The sequence below is a fragment of the Mugil cephalus genome, chromosome 13, assembly GCF_022458985.1.
Source record: "Mugil cephalus isolate CIBA_MC_2020 chromosome 13, CIBA_Mcephalus_1.1, whole genome shotgun sequence".
Classification (NCBI taxonomy): domain Eukaryota; kingdom Metazoa; phylum Chordata; class Actinopteri; order Mugiliformes; family Mugilidae; genus Mugil; species Mugil cephalus.
In genome coordinates this window covers 5,098,792-5,115,914 of record NC_061782.1, presented here as the reverse complement: position 1 = coordinate 5,115,914, position 17,123 = coordinate 5,098,792, and the positions used below count along the sequence as shown (strand labels likewise).

The following is a 17,123-nucleotide window of genomic DNA, read 5'->3' as shown; positions in this document are numbered from 1 at the left end:
TTAGACAAAGTTTGTATGATTTCCATTCTTTAAACACTGGTTCAGGCAGCGTTTAAGCACTATTTCAAAAGTTTCAGTATCGGATAAAACCCACTCCTAGAAAGCACGGCACAGTCGCCTAAGTGCAAGTAGTTTGTGTGTTTTCCCATTTGTATGACGTGTGTTATTGTTGCTCTATGCTCTTATTATATTAATGTAGAAAAAAGAAATTGCTATTAAGCAACTTTTGAGTGTGCCTGAGGTGGGGGAGTGGGGCACCAGGGCGCAAGTCAAGCCAGAACCGCCACTGGTTGTTGTATATAATGTTTGTCGAATAAAAAAAAAAAAAAAAAAAAAAAAAAAAAAAAACTCCACGTTTCCAAGTCCAGCGGAGAGTGTCACCCAGCTCTCGTCCGCTCATTGGCGAAACGCGACGCCCGTCAAGAGGAGCCGTCACCGGGGGGGGGACATTCCCTATCCGCTCGCCCCTTTCCCGGAGCTCCATTGGACCGAGCGGCTGTCAGTCGCGTCCCCTCCCGTCGAGCACCGTCCTCCTCTCCGGCTCCGTGTCTGCCGAGACCGCCGTCATATTGGTTGCTAGAAGCAGCAGCAGCAGCGACCACGGCGGGGGGAGAGGAGAAAAAAAAAAAAAAAAGGAAAAAAAAAAAAAAAAAAAAGACCCCCACCATGATGAAGAACGAGCTTCTGCGGCACTTTAAGACAAATTATGCTTTGAAATAATTTTTTTTAAAATAGTATTTTACTAAGATATTTTAACGTTTTCGGGATGATACCGTCAAGTATCCGTGTACTTTTTGTGCTTTCATCCGACGCCGTGGTCCGCGAGGGGGATATATGCCTGACTTCTCTTAATAGCCATTTTTTGCAGACAAAGAGAGCTGTTGAATAGGGCTTTCACCGGGCACAAGGGTAAGATATTAATCACACTAACAAACCATTACGTGTCGAGCATGTCCCGTTTTGTGTGCTCGGGACGTTTGACCAACGCAGCACCGCACGATTTATTTCTATATTTCTTGTGTCGGGATTTTTTCCCCCCCTACACACACACACACACACACACACATACACAGGGAGAAGCTAACATGCTAACCCCCAGCTAGCTTCGGTGTTAGCTAAAAAAAACTAGATAAAAACACGTTTAAAAAAAAATGAAATAAAATCGTAAACGTGTGAGTGAGGTGGCTAATAGTGAGGGGATGTTATCCTCGGAGTCTTGGGGCTAAACATTTAGCGGTGTGTGTGGAGGCTGGATGTGGCTAGTGGGTTAGCAATTTTAGCTAGGGGGAAAAGTGGGGCCTCCACAGACCTTAAGGCCTTCCGACCATTTGTATAGATGATAACGGTATGGCAGCATATATGTCTTTATTCTGTAAACGTAGGTGGTAAAAACGTACATAATCCGCCACGCTACAGATAACGGATCTGTGCTAATCTGTGTGATAAGATCAGACTGAAACGGTGGCACTTTTGGGGGGAGAATGGGACTAACATAAAGGCATTGTATAGCAGAAAAAAAGGTGTGTTTTTGTTGTTAATTCTATCATTGTTTGGTTAATTACTTAATGCAAACAACTAACCCCGGTTCCACAAGTCTGGTGTTATTACTGCATCTAAAAAAACACAGCATATTATTAATGCACTGTTGAAGAACAATGCACTTATTTGCAGGCATGTCTGTGAAGGTCCTCAGTCATCCAGGTCGTGGCTTATCCAAAATGCATTTAAACTAGACTTGTTTGGGGTTTTGATGAGACGTTTTAGCCGCTCATTTAGCCGAGTAGCTTCTTCAGTTCTAAGAAACTGGTGGGAAGTTGAGGTTAGGAAACTGTGGGGTAGAAAACCCATCAGAAACTTGCTTGACTTGTTTCTGTAGGAACCAGAAACTGGTGCAACTAATTCCCATTGGGAATCTTCACTAAACTCCACAAGTCCAGTTGCCTTTTTAAACACCCTTTGGATTACTTGCGTTATACGGTTGGTTATAGGTTTAAAGTTTTAGATTAAAAAAATGAGTCCTGCATCGTTTTATAAATGGAAAAAAAAAAAAGATTATGTTAATCGTAATTTCCGAGATTTTTAAAAATCTGTTGAGATTTAAACGATAGCAACGTGAATCAAAGCGTTTTTTATCAGCTATTTACAGACCCCTGTGTGGCTCTCTGCCATCTTGCATAGTATGCGAGGCGCTGCAAATATCTCATTAACTCTGGCCTGGTCTGGTCTGAGCAGAGAAGGCGTCCTCCCTTAATCTTGTCTTCTCTCCAGCCCCCTCTTAGATCAGTATGATCCCAGGAGAATGGGTGTGTTGGGCTGCCGGAGAGCAGAAGTAGCCTAGTTCTGTTTCAGGACGGCTCAAAATGGATGTGGACTGGAGCTCGGTATTGGTGTGACCATTGTTATTAATGGTGACGGTCGGGGAGGTGTTGACTGTAGGACTATCTCCCTCTTGAATTTGCTGACTTTGGTGAACTGTAGACAGAAATCCGCGCTACGAGATGCCCTTGTGTTGCGTGTCCTCTGAGCCTCCTATGTGTGAATTTTTAGGTCATCGTTTTTACGTAATGCTTGTTTGTAGCGATGCATGTGACGACTTCCCAGTGGTCATTCCTTCATAGTCGTAGTAACTCATTGATTCATTTTAAAGACACGACTCCCCAGCAATCTCACCGCTTGCTTGTCAAGTTAATATTGCAAGCGCTTGCTACTTATTATTTGACTCCGAAGCAAAATAAAGTGGTCACAGTAGACGTAGCTAAAATGGAAATACTGACAAATGTTTATTTTTTGAAAATTGGAAAGCTCAGCAACAATGACACTTGAGAAAAATAAATATTATAATTTTTGAGAGACAGTTTCCATTCGGTCATGACTATCGTTAACTGTTTGTGTTTTCTGAGGTGATTAGTAAGCCGAGGGATAAAGCGCACCAGCCCGGATGGAAAATCCAGGTTCGCTAGATGCAGCTGATAAACTATTACCCTCACAAATCCAGTTCATCTTGAAGGGAAGTTGAGGGCTCGTGCTCATGCGGTTTAGGTTCTTCGGGGGAGAGTTTTTGTTTGCAGTCGACGGCATCTTTACAGAAAGGGAATGGAAAATTTAGGTTGTTTATTGTGAGTTCTAAAAATCCAAATTGGCCGGATGAATTGTTCAAGTTCGCTTTGAGCCATGTTGCCTCTTTCTGTGAGACTCGTCTGTGCCTCCGTAGAGCGTTTTACGTGTCTGTTAGTAGGTCATTTTTGCCACAAAACCATGCAATGCAGGTTGCAGCTTTTCACAGCCCACTTTTGCTTTTCTGACTAAGACCGAATTCTCTTTAAGATGTTGCAGGTCCCGCACAAATATAAGCCCCGAGAAACATTTTCCATCTTCGGTAGAAGAATTTAAAAACCAGCTTTCTCATCCTGCATCACAAATGCTTTTAATTACAACTGTACTGTGCAGGACGTGGTGCATGTTTCCTTTTAATTAAATGTGCACTTGTTTAAGGTTTTTTGCAGATGTTATTTAAGTTATTCCACAAGGTTCATACATTTACAGTATAATCATGTCATGATCAATATTTAATCTTTAGCTCAATGTGGATAGTTATGTAGATGTAGTTTTTGATCAGTTTAAATCATTCAGACTGTCTAGTAACTGTATTGAGAAACTTTGATTGGATGACTGGCTCCATTATCTATTCATTTGGAAATTAATTTCTCCGTAAAACATTGGAAAACAATATCTATAAGCACAAAGGCATCGCCATCAAATGTTCACTTTAATAAGGCTGAGAAGAGACTTACAAAACAATTACTGCTTGGTTGATTCACTAATGGATTAAATGGTCTGCCAACAATACAGCTCGATGTATGAGTTGGCTTAATCGCGGGCTGGTTCAGCATTATTTGCGCGTGTCTTTGTCAAGCATGTGTGTGGATTCTTGCCATAACACGAGGAACTATTATCAGTCTGTGCTGGTGGTTTTACAATAGCAGTGGCACAATAAAAGGCACCTTAATGAGTTCACAAAACTGGGAATGAGTTCACAACGACTGCTGAGAAAATGAGGATTGTGTCGTTGAGTAATTACTTTGGTGATTTCGTATTTAAATTCCCTACTTGCTCGTGGCAGTATAATAAGGAAAACACATGCTAATGGGTTTGTCACAGTCAAAGCTGTGGGCATCTTCACCAACGTCTTGTGCAGCCGGTTATTGAGTTTCTTGTACATAGTCCTCGATCCATCACTTTAAAGTTTGCTTTTCAGCGGCGGCTGCAGGTGTGCAACTAATGCTGCGTTTCCTGTGTGGACTTTCATTCTTTGTTTTGTGTTCGACTGGGTGTTTCCTCAGGTTAGATGTGTCGCCCTGGCCAGCTTTGAATTGCACATTACAAATATTGCAGCGATTGAAGGTTAGAGAAGTGTATCCACTCTGGCTGGGGGCAGCTTTCCACTCTCTGTTACGTCGACTAGAAGTTGTAGACTCGTCTCTCTTATTCTTTAGACCCAGCTACAGAGTCCCAGTGCCACCAGTTTGGTCACTACCCTTAAAATGTGAATTTCACTACCCAACCCTACCTGCAGTATGCAGTTAGGAACAATGAAATTAATTGGAGCAGTAATTCTTGACATTTAAAAAAATAAATAAATAAAAATTAAATGGGAATTTGGTGCTGGAAGTGAGTAAAGTCAGTTGCTATGGATTTCTGTTCAAAAGAGTTTAAGGCTATTAAAGAAAGATGTCCAACGTGTCCACCGTTGTATCATTGATACAGGCTTAAATGAAAGTTGCTGTATTTCAGCTAACCCTAGAAATGCACAAATTGCAATAAAAACAAAACTTGTAATTTCTAAAATATCGCTAAAACATTTTTACGTTTTCATACGGTGGTTTTTCAGATGTATCGATTTAAAAGTTTATCGCAGAAATGCAGTGGGAACATTTTTTTCACATTTCAGAGATGAAGCAGGGGGGTCATGTGACCAGCTCAATTGAAGTCTTGCGCAATGAGACTTTACAAGAGTCACAGCTCATTTGCAAAGCATGGAAATGGAAACGCGTACCAAAAACTAAATATATAAAAAAATCTGAAATATTGCTTTTATTTTGTGAATAATTGTAATGTAAACTATTGACAGCCTTAAAATTGTCACATACCACAATCTGGGTTCCTTTGCATCACATATCTCTTGTCAGTACAAATCTGGGTTTTTCTTTTTTTTTAATCATGATTTATAGCCAAACCCCTTCCTGCTCACTGCTTGATATGCATTTAGCCCAGGAAGTGAATGAGTTGGCTAAAAAGTAAAAGGATGCCAAGTACAATATAGCTTTTAGTAAGTAGCAGAGTAGGATGGAGATTTTCATTGAGAACCATGATTAAGCTGCATGTTCTCATAAATATGATGGGATGTGCTGCAGGTGTAATTGTTTTTTTTGCAGTATCTTTCTGTTTCTTTCCGAGTTTAAAAATAAGTGATGAAAGCAATGAATGGAAACAGGGATGATGCCTCATTACTCTCATGGCTTCGTGTGCGACAGGTCGTTTACCTGACGTGACTTTGCCACCTGTAACATGTGTATCGGTTAACGCAGCCCGGTGCTACTACTTCCAAATCCCTGTCAAATTCCATTAGCGATAAATCAGCGGCATATGTCGGTGTGTATGTGCGTGTACATGTGCCCCGTCTGCTGCTGCTGCTGCTGCTGCTGCTGCTGCTGCTGTTACAGGGAAAGTTTTTGGTTCAGGTCTAGACTGGCTCTGTAATACAGTACATACCAGCAGATCAGCTGTGAGCAGATCCTGGGTTCATTTATAGCTGTGGCCTTGTGTCCCTGCACGTCTGCCTGGCAACTCCTAACTCTGCTGTTCCAACTACTCAAGCTCACCAACCTCTCAGACACTTTGGCCCCGTTACACTCTCACCATGTCTAATTACTGGATACACAGTAGTCTGGGGAATTTAAATGTAGGGCATTCTTTATGTAGCTCCCACCCTAGTGTTAAATGTAGGTGCCATTGCTCTTGTGAGGTTTATATGTATATGTTTATTTATTTTTTTATATACCTGAGTTAACCAGCTTTGTTTCCTGTTATCTGCAGGTCCCAGGGACTCTTATTGATGAAGAAGGTGGGCAACATGTGGAGCAACCTGAAGAGCAGATGCCAGACACTCTTTCACAACAACAGCCCAGAAGCCAGTGAAGGCAGCAGGGTCGAGGCGGATACCGTCCACTGCGTGGTGGATCTCGGTCTAGGATGCAGCTCCGGTGAGACTCTGGCTTCAGGAGCCTCCAGCCCGTCGCGGAGCCTCCTGCCAGTGCCGGTGGTGACAACGGGACGGCGCCACCACAACCACAACTGCGTGTCGGACATCCCCCAGATCGTGGAGATCACGATCGACAAGGACACCGAAGATGTCCGAGGGGGGCCGGGAGGCGTCCCGCTGGCCCGGAGAGACTCCTATTCCCGCCACGCTCCGTGGGGGGGCAAGAAAAAACACTCGTGTTCCACCAAGACCCAGAGTTCTCTGGAGGCCGACAGGCGGTCCGGACGCTTACGGGGGAGCGGGAACCGCAGGGACAGGCGTTACGGAGTCAGCTCCATTCAGGAGATGAACGACTCTGTATCCGGATCGCGTAGTCTGAACGCTCGGTCTTTGCGTCAGCGGCTGAGCGACACGGTCGGGCTGTGCTTACCCCTCCCTGCGCGCAGACGCTCCCGCTCCGCTAAGAACCCCGTAAGCTCCAAACGTAAGATCCACCTGACGGAGCTCATGCTGGAGACCTGCCCCTTCCCACCGGGCTCGGACCTCGCTCACAAGTGGCACTTGATCAAACAACACACAGCACCAGTCAGCCCTCATTCCTCCACTGCACTTCTGGATGCCTTTGACCCAGCTCACCCCTCTCCCGAGGACGAGGAGGAACGACTGCGCGAGCGCCGGCGACTCAGCATCGAGGAAGGTGTGGACCCGCCACCTAATGCACAGATCCACACCCTGGAGGCCTCAGTGCCAGGCTCCTCTCTCTACAAACTGGGACCAAAGATGGCTCCTGGCATGGGAGAGGCCTCGGGGGACAGCCGGGCGTCGACATCTGGCCTCTCCGTGGCTTCCGGATCAACAGGAGCCTGCGTGCAGGTGTTAGGGGCTGCAAAGCCAGCCCAGGACTGTGACTCCGAGGAGGATTCAACCACCTTGTGTTTGCAGGCCAGGAGACCAAAGCAGAGGCACGCCTCTGGAGACGGTCACCTAAGTCGGCAGCAACCTGGGCCCTGGAAGGTTCACACTCAGATAGACTACATTCACTGCCTGGTGCCAGACCTATTACAGATCACAGCTCTGCCCTGTTACTGGGGCGTAATGGACCGCTACGAGGCAGAGGCGCTGCTGGATGGACGGCCAGAGGGCACCTTCCTGCTGCGTGACTCAGCCCAGGAGGACTATCTCTTCTCCGTTAGCTTCCGCCGTTACAACCGGTCCCTGCACGCACGCATCGAGCAGTGGAACCACAACTTCAGCTTCGACGCCCACGACCCGTGCGTTTTCCACTCTTCTACCGTCACGGGACTGCTGGAGCACTACAAGGACCCCAGCGCCTGCATGTTTTTCGAACCGCTGCTCACAGCACCTCTCCATCGGACCTTTCCCTTCGGCCTGCAGCACCTGGCACGAGCCGCCATCTGCCGCTGGACCACTTACGATGGTATAGGCTCTCTGCCGTTGCCCCCTGCCCTGCAGGACTTCCTCAAGGAGTATCACTATAAACAGAAAGTACGAGTTCGCTGGCTGGAGAGGGAACCGCCACTCAAGGTCAAATAGGGCGGGCTTCTCCACTGCCTGTGCACACACACACACTGCAGGAGGATTATAGAACTTTAGAAATTCCTCGTTGGCCAACTGGAGGCTGTACTAACATGGCTTTCTTTTTGGTGGGGGATGGAATTTAAGTGTAACAAGCTATACAAGATTCATTCTAATCTTTGTTTTAGTTATTACTTACATCACAGAAAAATACATATGATTATATTCAGTATAATGCTGTCTGGCAAGCACATGTTTTTTGTGTTCAACAGGTTGTTTTTGACGGGAGGGGAAGGCACAAATATCAGCGCTTTGTGTCTTTTCTCTCCTGCTTTTGTGCTAAATGTCTGCCTGATCCCACAACATCACCCCTGCCTGTAGACCTGCCTGCATGCCCCCCCCCCCGTTCATCCCAAACTGCTATTTAGGCTCACATACAGTAGCTACATTGTACAGCTCACTTTGTGCTCTCTCTATTTTTTCTTTTCTTTAGTTTTTTTTTTTTTTGGCCAAAGCACCTAGTAGAGCACCTTTTAAGAAGAAGAAGAAGAAGGTGTGTGTGTGTGTGAGTGTGTGTGTGCGTGAGTGTTGTTTGAGAGGGCATCTGGAGGTGCAATTGGCATGTTGACGTCAGAGCTTGTCCCATGGACATAAGGCACATTCTTCGCACAAATTAGCATCAGCTAAGCCAGAGATGAGGACAGGTTCTGTGAGGGTCCATAGAGTTCAGGACAGCACGTCAGGGAAAGTGACTACGGACTTAAAAAGAACACAAGTTCTTCCTAAAGTAGTAATGATGAGTGATTAATAATAAATACATCGATCTACTGTGTTGTCCTATTTAGTGAGCAAGCAAAACATGTCAGCTTTATTCCCCCCCCCCCCCCCTGAGCTCATCTTCATACTTGTCATAGCGGTTTCTCTCTCGGTTCTTCACTGGCCACGCTTGGTTCAGCTCCGAACGCCCTGTTGCGCATATATCCACACATTTCAGATTTCAGCGCTTCCCAAATGAAAGTTTGGGGAGGTCGCTGTCTTTAGCTTTACCGTCTCTCAGTTCCCTCAAGTGTTTGTTGGTGGTTTCTTGCATACAGAAAGCTGTGACCCCCGTATACGAAGGCTAAACGTTTCAAACATCGGTGCAGCCAGCTGTGCAAGTCTTCACAGAGGAATTTATAATAACGTCACGTGCTTGTTAAAATAGGAAAACTCCCAGAATTAGGTGGCAAACGTCCTGAAGAATTCTGTCACCGACAGAAGAAGGTGTTACTTTTTTTGGGGGGGGGGGTTGGTGGACCGAGCGTCCGGTTTATTTCAAAATTAACTGTAACCTATGTGCCTTTTTTTTAGATATCCATTTGTCTTGTTCCATTATCAGTTGCTTCGTGCTGCAAACCAGGAACAAGTGGTGCTTCAACACAGTCCACTCGAACGCCATCAGATGAGACTGAAGCGAATAATAATAATAATAATAATAACGAAAAGGTGCATGAGCTCCGAGCTCAGTTACATAATTGTGTACATTAAAGATTATTTTAACGTTTTAGTGGTGCTACGTTGATAAACACTACGGCAGATGACTGGAATAGCTGCATGCATTAGTCATTCTATATGGTCGTATTAGGTTGTTACCGGGTCCAATGCCAGCCGTGATGCTGTAGCATTTTTCAGTGGAACATATCAATGTCCAGCCCTCACATTTATAGGTCCTAATGTGCAACTTGACAAACCGTTCTAGTGGGTGGACATGAAGGTTAACTCAGGTCCTGATGAGTGAATTCCCAGCTCGGCCATCACGGTTAAAACCAGGGTTTTGTGCTAAGCCTCCGCTCAGTTGGGAAGCAGTTTAGGGACGTCCCCGGTCCATCGTATCATTATGAGGCTCCAGCCAAGCCCGATCTATTATGGTTATTTATTTGAGCTTTCACCATGTCCCCGTGGTGTCAAAATGTCTTCTGTTTTAATGGCTGGCGTCAGAGCTGCCAAAAAGAAAACGGAGACGTAGATTTTTTTTTAAATTGTGCAATGTGGATGTTTGGTGAGGAGGTGGTAGGTGATCATCAAGTTTACTCGTCAACAAAAAAAAATATTTAAACAGAACAGAATAGGATAAATATTAGAGGTTTACGTGAGTTGGTTACCAGCACATTTCAGTGGTAGAGAACAAAGGCTTTTAACATTGTTGGATCTGTTTGACAGCCCTATTTATTGCACTTAATCCAGCCCCACGATGAACACGTGATCCATGAGAATATGTTAACATCGGATCGGCCGATACTCGATGTTAAAACAGAGAGTATCAGATCAAAAAACTCTTGATTGGGACGTCCCGAGCAGCGTTGTCCCCTCCACCGTGACTCTTTCTTGTTTCAGTCTGATGAGTCTGATGATTCCTGTTTCCCCATCGCCTCGTGCACACGAGCGTGGGAGGACGAGATCGTTTGAGTCAGCGCGGTGATTCTCCTCCACGTTCATAGAAAGAGCAGAAATGGAACTGATTAACCGGGAAGTGTCCGGATGACATCCCACCAGTGATACGTAAAACAAAACTGTTTCATTCGAAACGTGCGCACGGTCACGACGCCTCTGACGACCGTCGAGTGCTTTTATTACACATGTGCGTTCACTCATCTGTCCGCCCACGCGCGGCCGTGCGCTCATCACTGAGGACGAATCGCAAACAAATGACGTCTCTTTTCCCACCAACATCCGTCTCTGACCAAAGTTCTGCATGTGTTCACTAATGGCATATACGCTCGTTGCTGTATTCGGAGGTGTTGGCTAAATTATATCATAATTTTACAAAGAAAGTTAAGGCTGGTTCCATAGTGCGGGATCTAAATCCTCTTCCACACACACACACACACACACACAGACGGGGGAAGCCCTTACATTTTTATTTCCCAGACCCGGAGGAGCAGTATGTGAGGAGGCACATGTCCGAAACAGTCAGAGCAGACGTGAAACGGACTTTAGCCTTCCAGCTATCTGGCACAAAGTCTGTGTATTGTCCATTTGAGCCTGTGTGTGTGTGTGTGAGAGAGAGTGAGAAGAAGGCAGGTAATTGCCTGGAGAATTCACAGAGAGCAAGTGAGTGCGTTGCAGACGTCACACACTCTTTTGTTGATATATGCAGATCCACCTAAAAGCATGTAGTTTTGATATCGGTGCAAAAACAAATCCTCCTCCTGCACAATATAAACCAGACGCTGACTTCAGAGTTCACATGCAAAAAGAACAGCTTGAGTCCTCTGGCTGTTTTTTCTTGCACCTGCACCCTTAATTCATCAGTACATACATTTCCTCTTTAGTCAGCAGGTGTTTTTTTTTAAAATGTATCTCATCTTGAATATTTGCTTTTTCCGCCACAGTGTGAAATTGTTATCTCCGTTATCCCCCCCCCCCCACACACGCTTTGTTTTCTCAATTTAAAGCGTCTCTTTCTGCACGTTGAAATCACCTACATGTGTTTAAAAAGTGGCGGGCGCGACTGTGAAGAGGAAGGGAATATGGCTGACACTTGAGTTGCTTGCATTTTGCACTTTGATCTTTCAGGATAATTAGCATCCACACTGAAAAAAAAAATATATATTTATATATATATATCTTGAAAAAACCCACACACATCATGCTTTCCTGTCGCCACCTGTCCATCAAGGGGGTTGCCTAGCGATTACAGTGCCCCCCATCCCCACACAAAGGCCCTGGTAACTTTGCCGTGTTGGGATGTGAATCAGCTGGGTGCTATTAGTGCTACTCTGTTGCCTTACGGCTGCTGTGTGACTCAAGGAGGCCTTTTTTTTAATTATTTTTATCATTATTATAATTACATCCAACAGCGCTCTCCCCCCCCCCCCCCCCATCGGACCACATCCCTCACTTAACTGCTGATGTGGAGCGAACTTAAGGCCCGTTTGTTTTCCGACTCCCCCATTCACTCCCGTCAGGGCGATGCCAGGCCCAAAGTGAACATTAAGGAGCAGGAGGAGGAGGAGGAGGAGGAGAGGTGGAGCCCTGGCTTCCTGTGGTGGCGGAGGCACGCCTCGCAGAGAAGGGCAAGGGATTTGTTGCAGAAGTACACGGCACTTTAATTGTGTATTTGCGTTTCTACGGCGCAGCCTGCAGGTATTAGGACGGAGACACGTGTTGTTGTTGTTGTTGCTCGGTCTTTCATTTCAGCGCATTTATGAAATGGTTAAAAGGGGCTTTGATGTGAAATAAGTGCGTTTCCTTCACACGCCCAGTGCGAATTTGAAATCCCTCAGAGATGCCGAAAGAAAGAAAGAAAGAAAGAAAAAGAAAGCTGTGTAATAATTGTTCTATTACCAGTGCGCTGCACTACAGAGCCAGCTGTATGTATGTGTGTGTGTTTGTGTGTGTGTGTGTTTTGGCTCAAGCTGGGGCGAGCGTTACCAATAAAAACCCGGTTAATCCTGAAACATTTCACTTAAATTCAGACGGTGTGAAAGCTGCACCACCGGAGGTTTCGCTGCAGACGCGTGCGTGTTGTTGTGTGGGAGTGTGTTAAGTGTACGGAGGGTTTTTTACCCCGTGGCGGGATGCAGAGAGTGGACTGTGAGGGGTGATAACCGATTAACTCCTATGAACAATGCTCCTCTGCGCCCCCTTTCCCCCCCACCACCACCTCGACCCCCCCGCCGCCCTCATTCTCAGGCAGAGTCCCAGGACCCTCTCAACCCAGTTTTTCCCCATGGGAAATATCTGACATTAACATTAACCGTAGCACATGTTTGCCATGTAACCCGTAGACTTAGAGAATAAAAACAAACATTGTACGTGTGATGAATGATGGATTTGTGTAATAGGCTGATGAAAGGACATTTGTATTCCTCTGTGGTGCGTAAACTATCTGGAGCGCACACACACTCACACAGTTGCGCGCACACACACACACACGCTTCTTCTGACACCTGCACTACCCCAGGTATTGACACACCCTCCCACAGCCCAACCCCCCGAGCCAGCGATGTGTAAACATGGACCACATTTAGCCAGCGCCACCTTTCTGTGTGACTCCCCTTAAATAAAAAAAATAAATAAAAAAAGAAAAGGAGGAGGGGGGGCAGAAATGGAGGTTTCTGTGTTTAATCTTCTTAATTCAAACAAATGACGTGGATTCTATTTTTATTTTTTATTTTTTTGGACCCAATATTGTCGTTAGACACTTATTTAGCTGCACTACGAGAGCCTCATTTGTGGCAGGAAACCACTGGGCCTGATCTGGAGTGAAGACAGGATGGTTGTGCCACTAGCTGCCCCCTTTAGCAACAACAACACCACCACCCCTGGATGTAGGACTCCCCCGCCTCCTAACCTCCCCTCCACCCCCCTCCACCTCCACCTCCACCTCCACCTCCTCCACCTCGGTACGACTCATAGTTTTAAACCTTGCAGAAAAAAAAAAAGAAGAAGAAGAAGAGATATTTAAAATAAATTGTGTTCCCATATATATTTTAGAGAGCTGGGTTAAGTTCTATATGCAAACAAGAAAAAAAAAGAAAAATGTATGAAAGAATTATTATTTTTCATTATTACTTCACCCTAATATGCAATGGAGTGTAGTGTAACAATGGTTGCAATCCTCTGTCACTTTAATGCTGTATGTGCACATTGGTTGCTGTGTGGATGTGGGTGCCGAGGCAACAGGACTTGACAATGATGGGAACTAATGGTTGTCACTCCGCAGCACTGCCGTGTTCCCACACTGCCTTATTCGTTCTGGCCAATCACACAAAAAAAAAAGAAAAAAAGAAGCCCCTTTAAATCCGGGGGCCACGGGCTGATTGACCGAGCTGAATATCGCCGTGTTCTGTGGTGTGTCTGCTTTTTTTCCTCACTTTACTTTCCTCTTTTTTCTTTTTTCCTTTTCTTTTTTCTCTCCTTCTGGTGTCAGGTAGGATTTGGAGCGTGTAAATGGCATAATCATGTTCACATTTCACTGTCCGCTCTGTGTTATCTGCTTCACCATTCAAAGAGGAAGATTTAAAAAAAAAAATAAAATAAAATAAAATAAATAAAACTAAAAAAGTTGTTTTCCAGTATAACCTGTTCATTTTTAAGAGCTGTATGATGCGAAACTTGTAGCTGTCACACTTGGTGCTTGGCTTATGCTTCATTGTCTTAATATTCCAAATAAAACTGTTAAGTGTAATCCACACTGGCCCATGATATAATATTGACTGTGTCTTTTGTCTTTATCGTGTCACGGTGCACGATTGTGTTTGTACCTGAAATTGATATGAAGTATCACCTTATACAGTCTGTTTTATTAGCCGTTAGCCTGACTGATGCTATTCTTCCTGGGATCCGACCATAAGCATAAAAGACGACACGATGAAACACAATAATAGACTTAAAAAGTAAGTATATGTGTATATATACATAGTAGATTAGAGCAGGTGGGAGTTTAAATATGAAAATAATACATGAAAGAACTTAATCTACATCTCTTTGGGACCGTAAACTGTAGCACTGCTTTGCTGACTACAGCGAGGCACCAGAATAAGCCACAACATTATGACCACTGACAGTAGACGTGAATAACATTTAAACCATCTTGTTTCATTTCAGAGTTCTGCTGGGAAACTTGGACCTGGTGTTAATTCATGTGGATGTCACTTAGACATGTAGCACCCACCCAGACCAGACCAGACACCCCACAGCCTGACATAGACACACAAAAACACTTTATGAACAACTAAAAAAAGACATGAAGAAGACCCATGTCCATTCACACAATTATGGAAGGTGGTCATAATGTTATGCCTGATTGGTTTAGCTCCCGCTCAGAAGAACGAGATCCAAAAAAAAGGGAAGTAACCGTTTGACCAGATGGTGGTAGCTTGTGTCCGTCCAGTATCTGCAATAATAAATCATCCAAGATGGCGTCTTCAGTTCTAAATATCCACCTGAAACCCTGAAACCAACACGACCCGGCGCCGGTTAACAACCACAAACTCACTTGCAACTTGCAAAGGAATTTATTTTGTTCCAGTTCTTTTCCTCCAATGAGTCAAACTCTTAACGACCCGTAAATGGCCAGAAGCTCCACGGACTCGAGTATTAAACGAGGGTGTAACCGTTAAGGGATAAATTGGTTTTCCAAACGTGCATAAATGTCCTTTTTTTATTTATTTTATTTTTTTTTTTAAATTCCTCCATCAAACCATCTGTCTTCTCTGGCTGGAATAATGACAGCGTCGTCCTCAAAGGTGCGCCCCTCGTCGTTCAGGTGCAGGAGTAGGAGCCCATCGCCGACATTTGTGTTGTGCAGCTGCTGACTCAAACTTTTCCCGATACACGGACGACCCCTGGGACCCCCCCACAAAAAAAAGCCTTCTTTTCCATGCCCCAAACTCTAACTCCCCGTCCGTGCCCAGCAGCAGCAGCTATGCAGACAGACACGACCAAGCTGCCTGCAACTTCACAGTTAAGTATTTGTTCGTTTGAAATGAAGTATAAATAGCATGTGGGTTATCGGTTTCAAGTTAGCTACCCAAGGCTTATGAATAATTGACGCTCACCCGTGAGGAGGGGGAAGCTAGGAAACATTGGGCGGGCACAAGGAGAGGACAAGAAACCCAAAAAAAAGTAAGAAACTTTTAAAAATGTCCCGCACTATACCCTCCGGCGCTACCAGAATAGAAACCACGAGCAATAACTCTCCGGCAATAAGTTGTGGAATCTTGGGTATGATGTGGGTCACTGAAAAGAGGAGGAGGAGGAGGAGGAGGAGGATGAAGGGGTTTGTCAGTTTATCAAGAACCCAAAAGCTTCCAGATTTCATCTCGGTTGTGGCCCAGTCGCCTCCTTATCAGGCCCGAGTGTCGGCCTGCCCCGCACACACACACACCGCTCTATCTCTGGCTGGCACGTCCAGCCGCAATAAAACTGTTGCTGTTGGCAGCGACATCAAGAGATCCCTCGAGGGTGAGAACCACCGGGGCTGCCATCAAGATTAAAAGTTTTATTTGTCTTTGTTTTATGCTGAGAACATTGCTTTATTTTGTTATTTGAAAGCAGCGCCGGTTCACACATTAACGCCTCGCGCGCTGATAAGAAGAAAAAAAAAAAGGCCTGCGCCTTCACGTGTCTCCCTGCGCCTTGTTCATTGGGGCAAAGTTGAACGCGTTCCTTTGACGTGTCGGGACGCACTTGCCGAGGAGATGGAGATGATTGACGCCGCTCCTCGTGTCTGTATGTGTGTAGCCACGTCGAGCTGTTAGCGGAGCTCCGGCCAAAACCTGCGCAACTCAACACTTCACTGCTGGTGTGTTCGCTGCAGACTGTGAATTAAGACTCTTATTTTGTTAGTGTGTCCAAATCACAAGGGTGACATAAAATCATTTTTACATGGCAAACTGTTTGTTGTGCATGGATCATAAGGAGTTAGAAGTAAATAACATTTAAACCATCATGTGATAATTCAAAGTTCTGCTGGGAAACTTTTGGACCTGGTATTCAGTAGTGTGGATGTTATTTAGACATGTAGCCCCCACCTAGACCAGACCAGACACCCCCACCCCCATAGCAATGACACTTGTTGATGGCAGCAGCCACACAACAAGGAACAACAACAACAACAACAAAAAACTTGTGTTGACCTGGCCTTCAAATTTACTAGATCCCAAACGGATCAAGTGTCCACACAGGCTCCTCCCCTCACCCCACAGGACCTAAAAGACCCCCCCCACTAACAACATTGTGTTGCCACCACAGGTCACCCTCAGAAGGTCCATTTTCTGATGACTGCACAAGGGAAACCTACACAAGAGTAGGAAGGTGGTCATAATGTTCTGCCTGATCTGAGAAGAATGAGATCCAGCAAGGTAAGTAACCATTTGGTTTGTGCCTGAAACCTGACGTGACCCCCCCACCATCTACTGCTCTATGCACCACACTGGCTGCATTTTTATTGCACATTTTAGCCTTCTGCACTATTTTTATATTTTTTATTTTCTTTATGTATATATGCAGAGAAACAAACTGCAGACATAGAAACAACTGGTTTTGTGGTTGAAAATCTGCCATCTATCCATCAGCCTATGCAGGAAGGGGGGTCATAATGTTGTGCCTGATCAGCTGACAGGTGACACATTAAATAACAGCAGGTGAGAAGTAAAGAATCTTTCGACAGAGCTTTTGTACTGAATGCTAAGCTAAGCTAAGTCTACGAGAGCAAACAGACTTCCAGAGGTACTTAAACGTATCGGTTTTGTTTTTTTTAGTGTGCCAGTCACACCAGTGAGGACGGTCCTCCAACCTCAATCTTTTGAAATCACCAGCAGTGTGTGTGTGTGTGTGTGTG

General features: G+C 45.1%; 1 protein-coding gene across 1 annotated transcript; it reads left to right on the top strand.

The window, feature by feature from the left end:
* The first annotated feature begins 360 nt into the window (after positions 1–360).
* On the top strand, positions 361–13,989 carry socs5b (suppressor of cytokine signaling 5b). The gene is made up of 2 exons (XM_047602769.1): positions 361–909; positions 6,094–13,989. Exon 2 carries the CDS (start codon positions 6,113–6,115, stop codon positions 7,811–7,813), a length of 1,701 nt encoding a protein of 566 aa, XP_047458725.1. The 5' UTR covers positions 361–909; positions 6,094–6,112; the 3' UTR covers positions 7,814–13,989.
* The last annotated feature ends 3,134 nt before the right edge of the window (positions 13,990–17,123 follow it).

What these genes read in the sequence shown, in the direction of transcription:
- socs5b (XM_047602769.1), top strand. Translation starts at nt 6,113, where the DNA reads ATGAAGAAGGTGGGCAACATGTGGAGCAACCTGAAGAGCAGATGCCAG.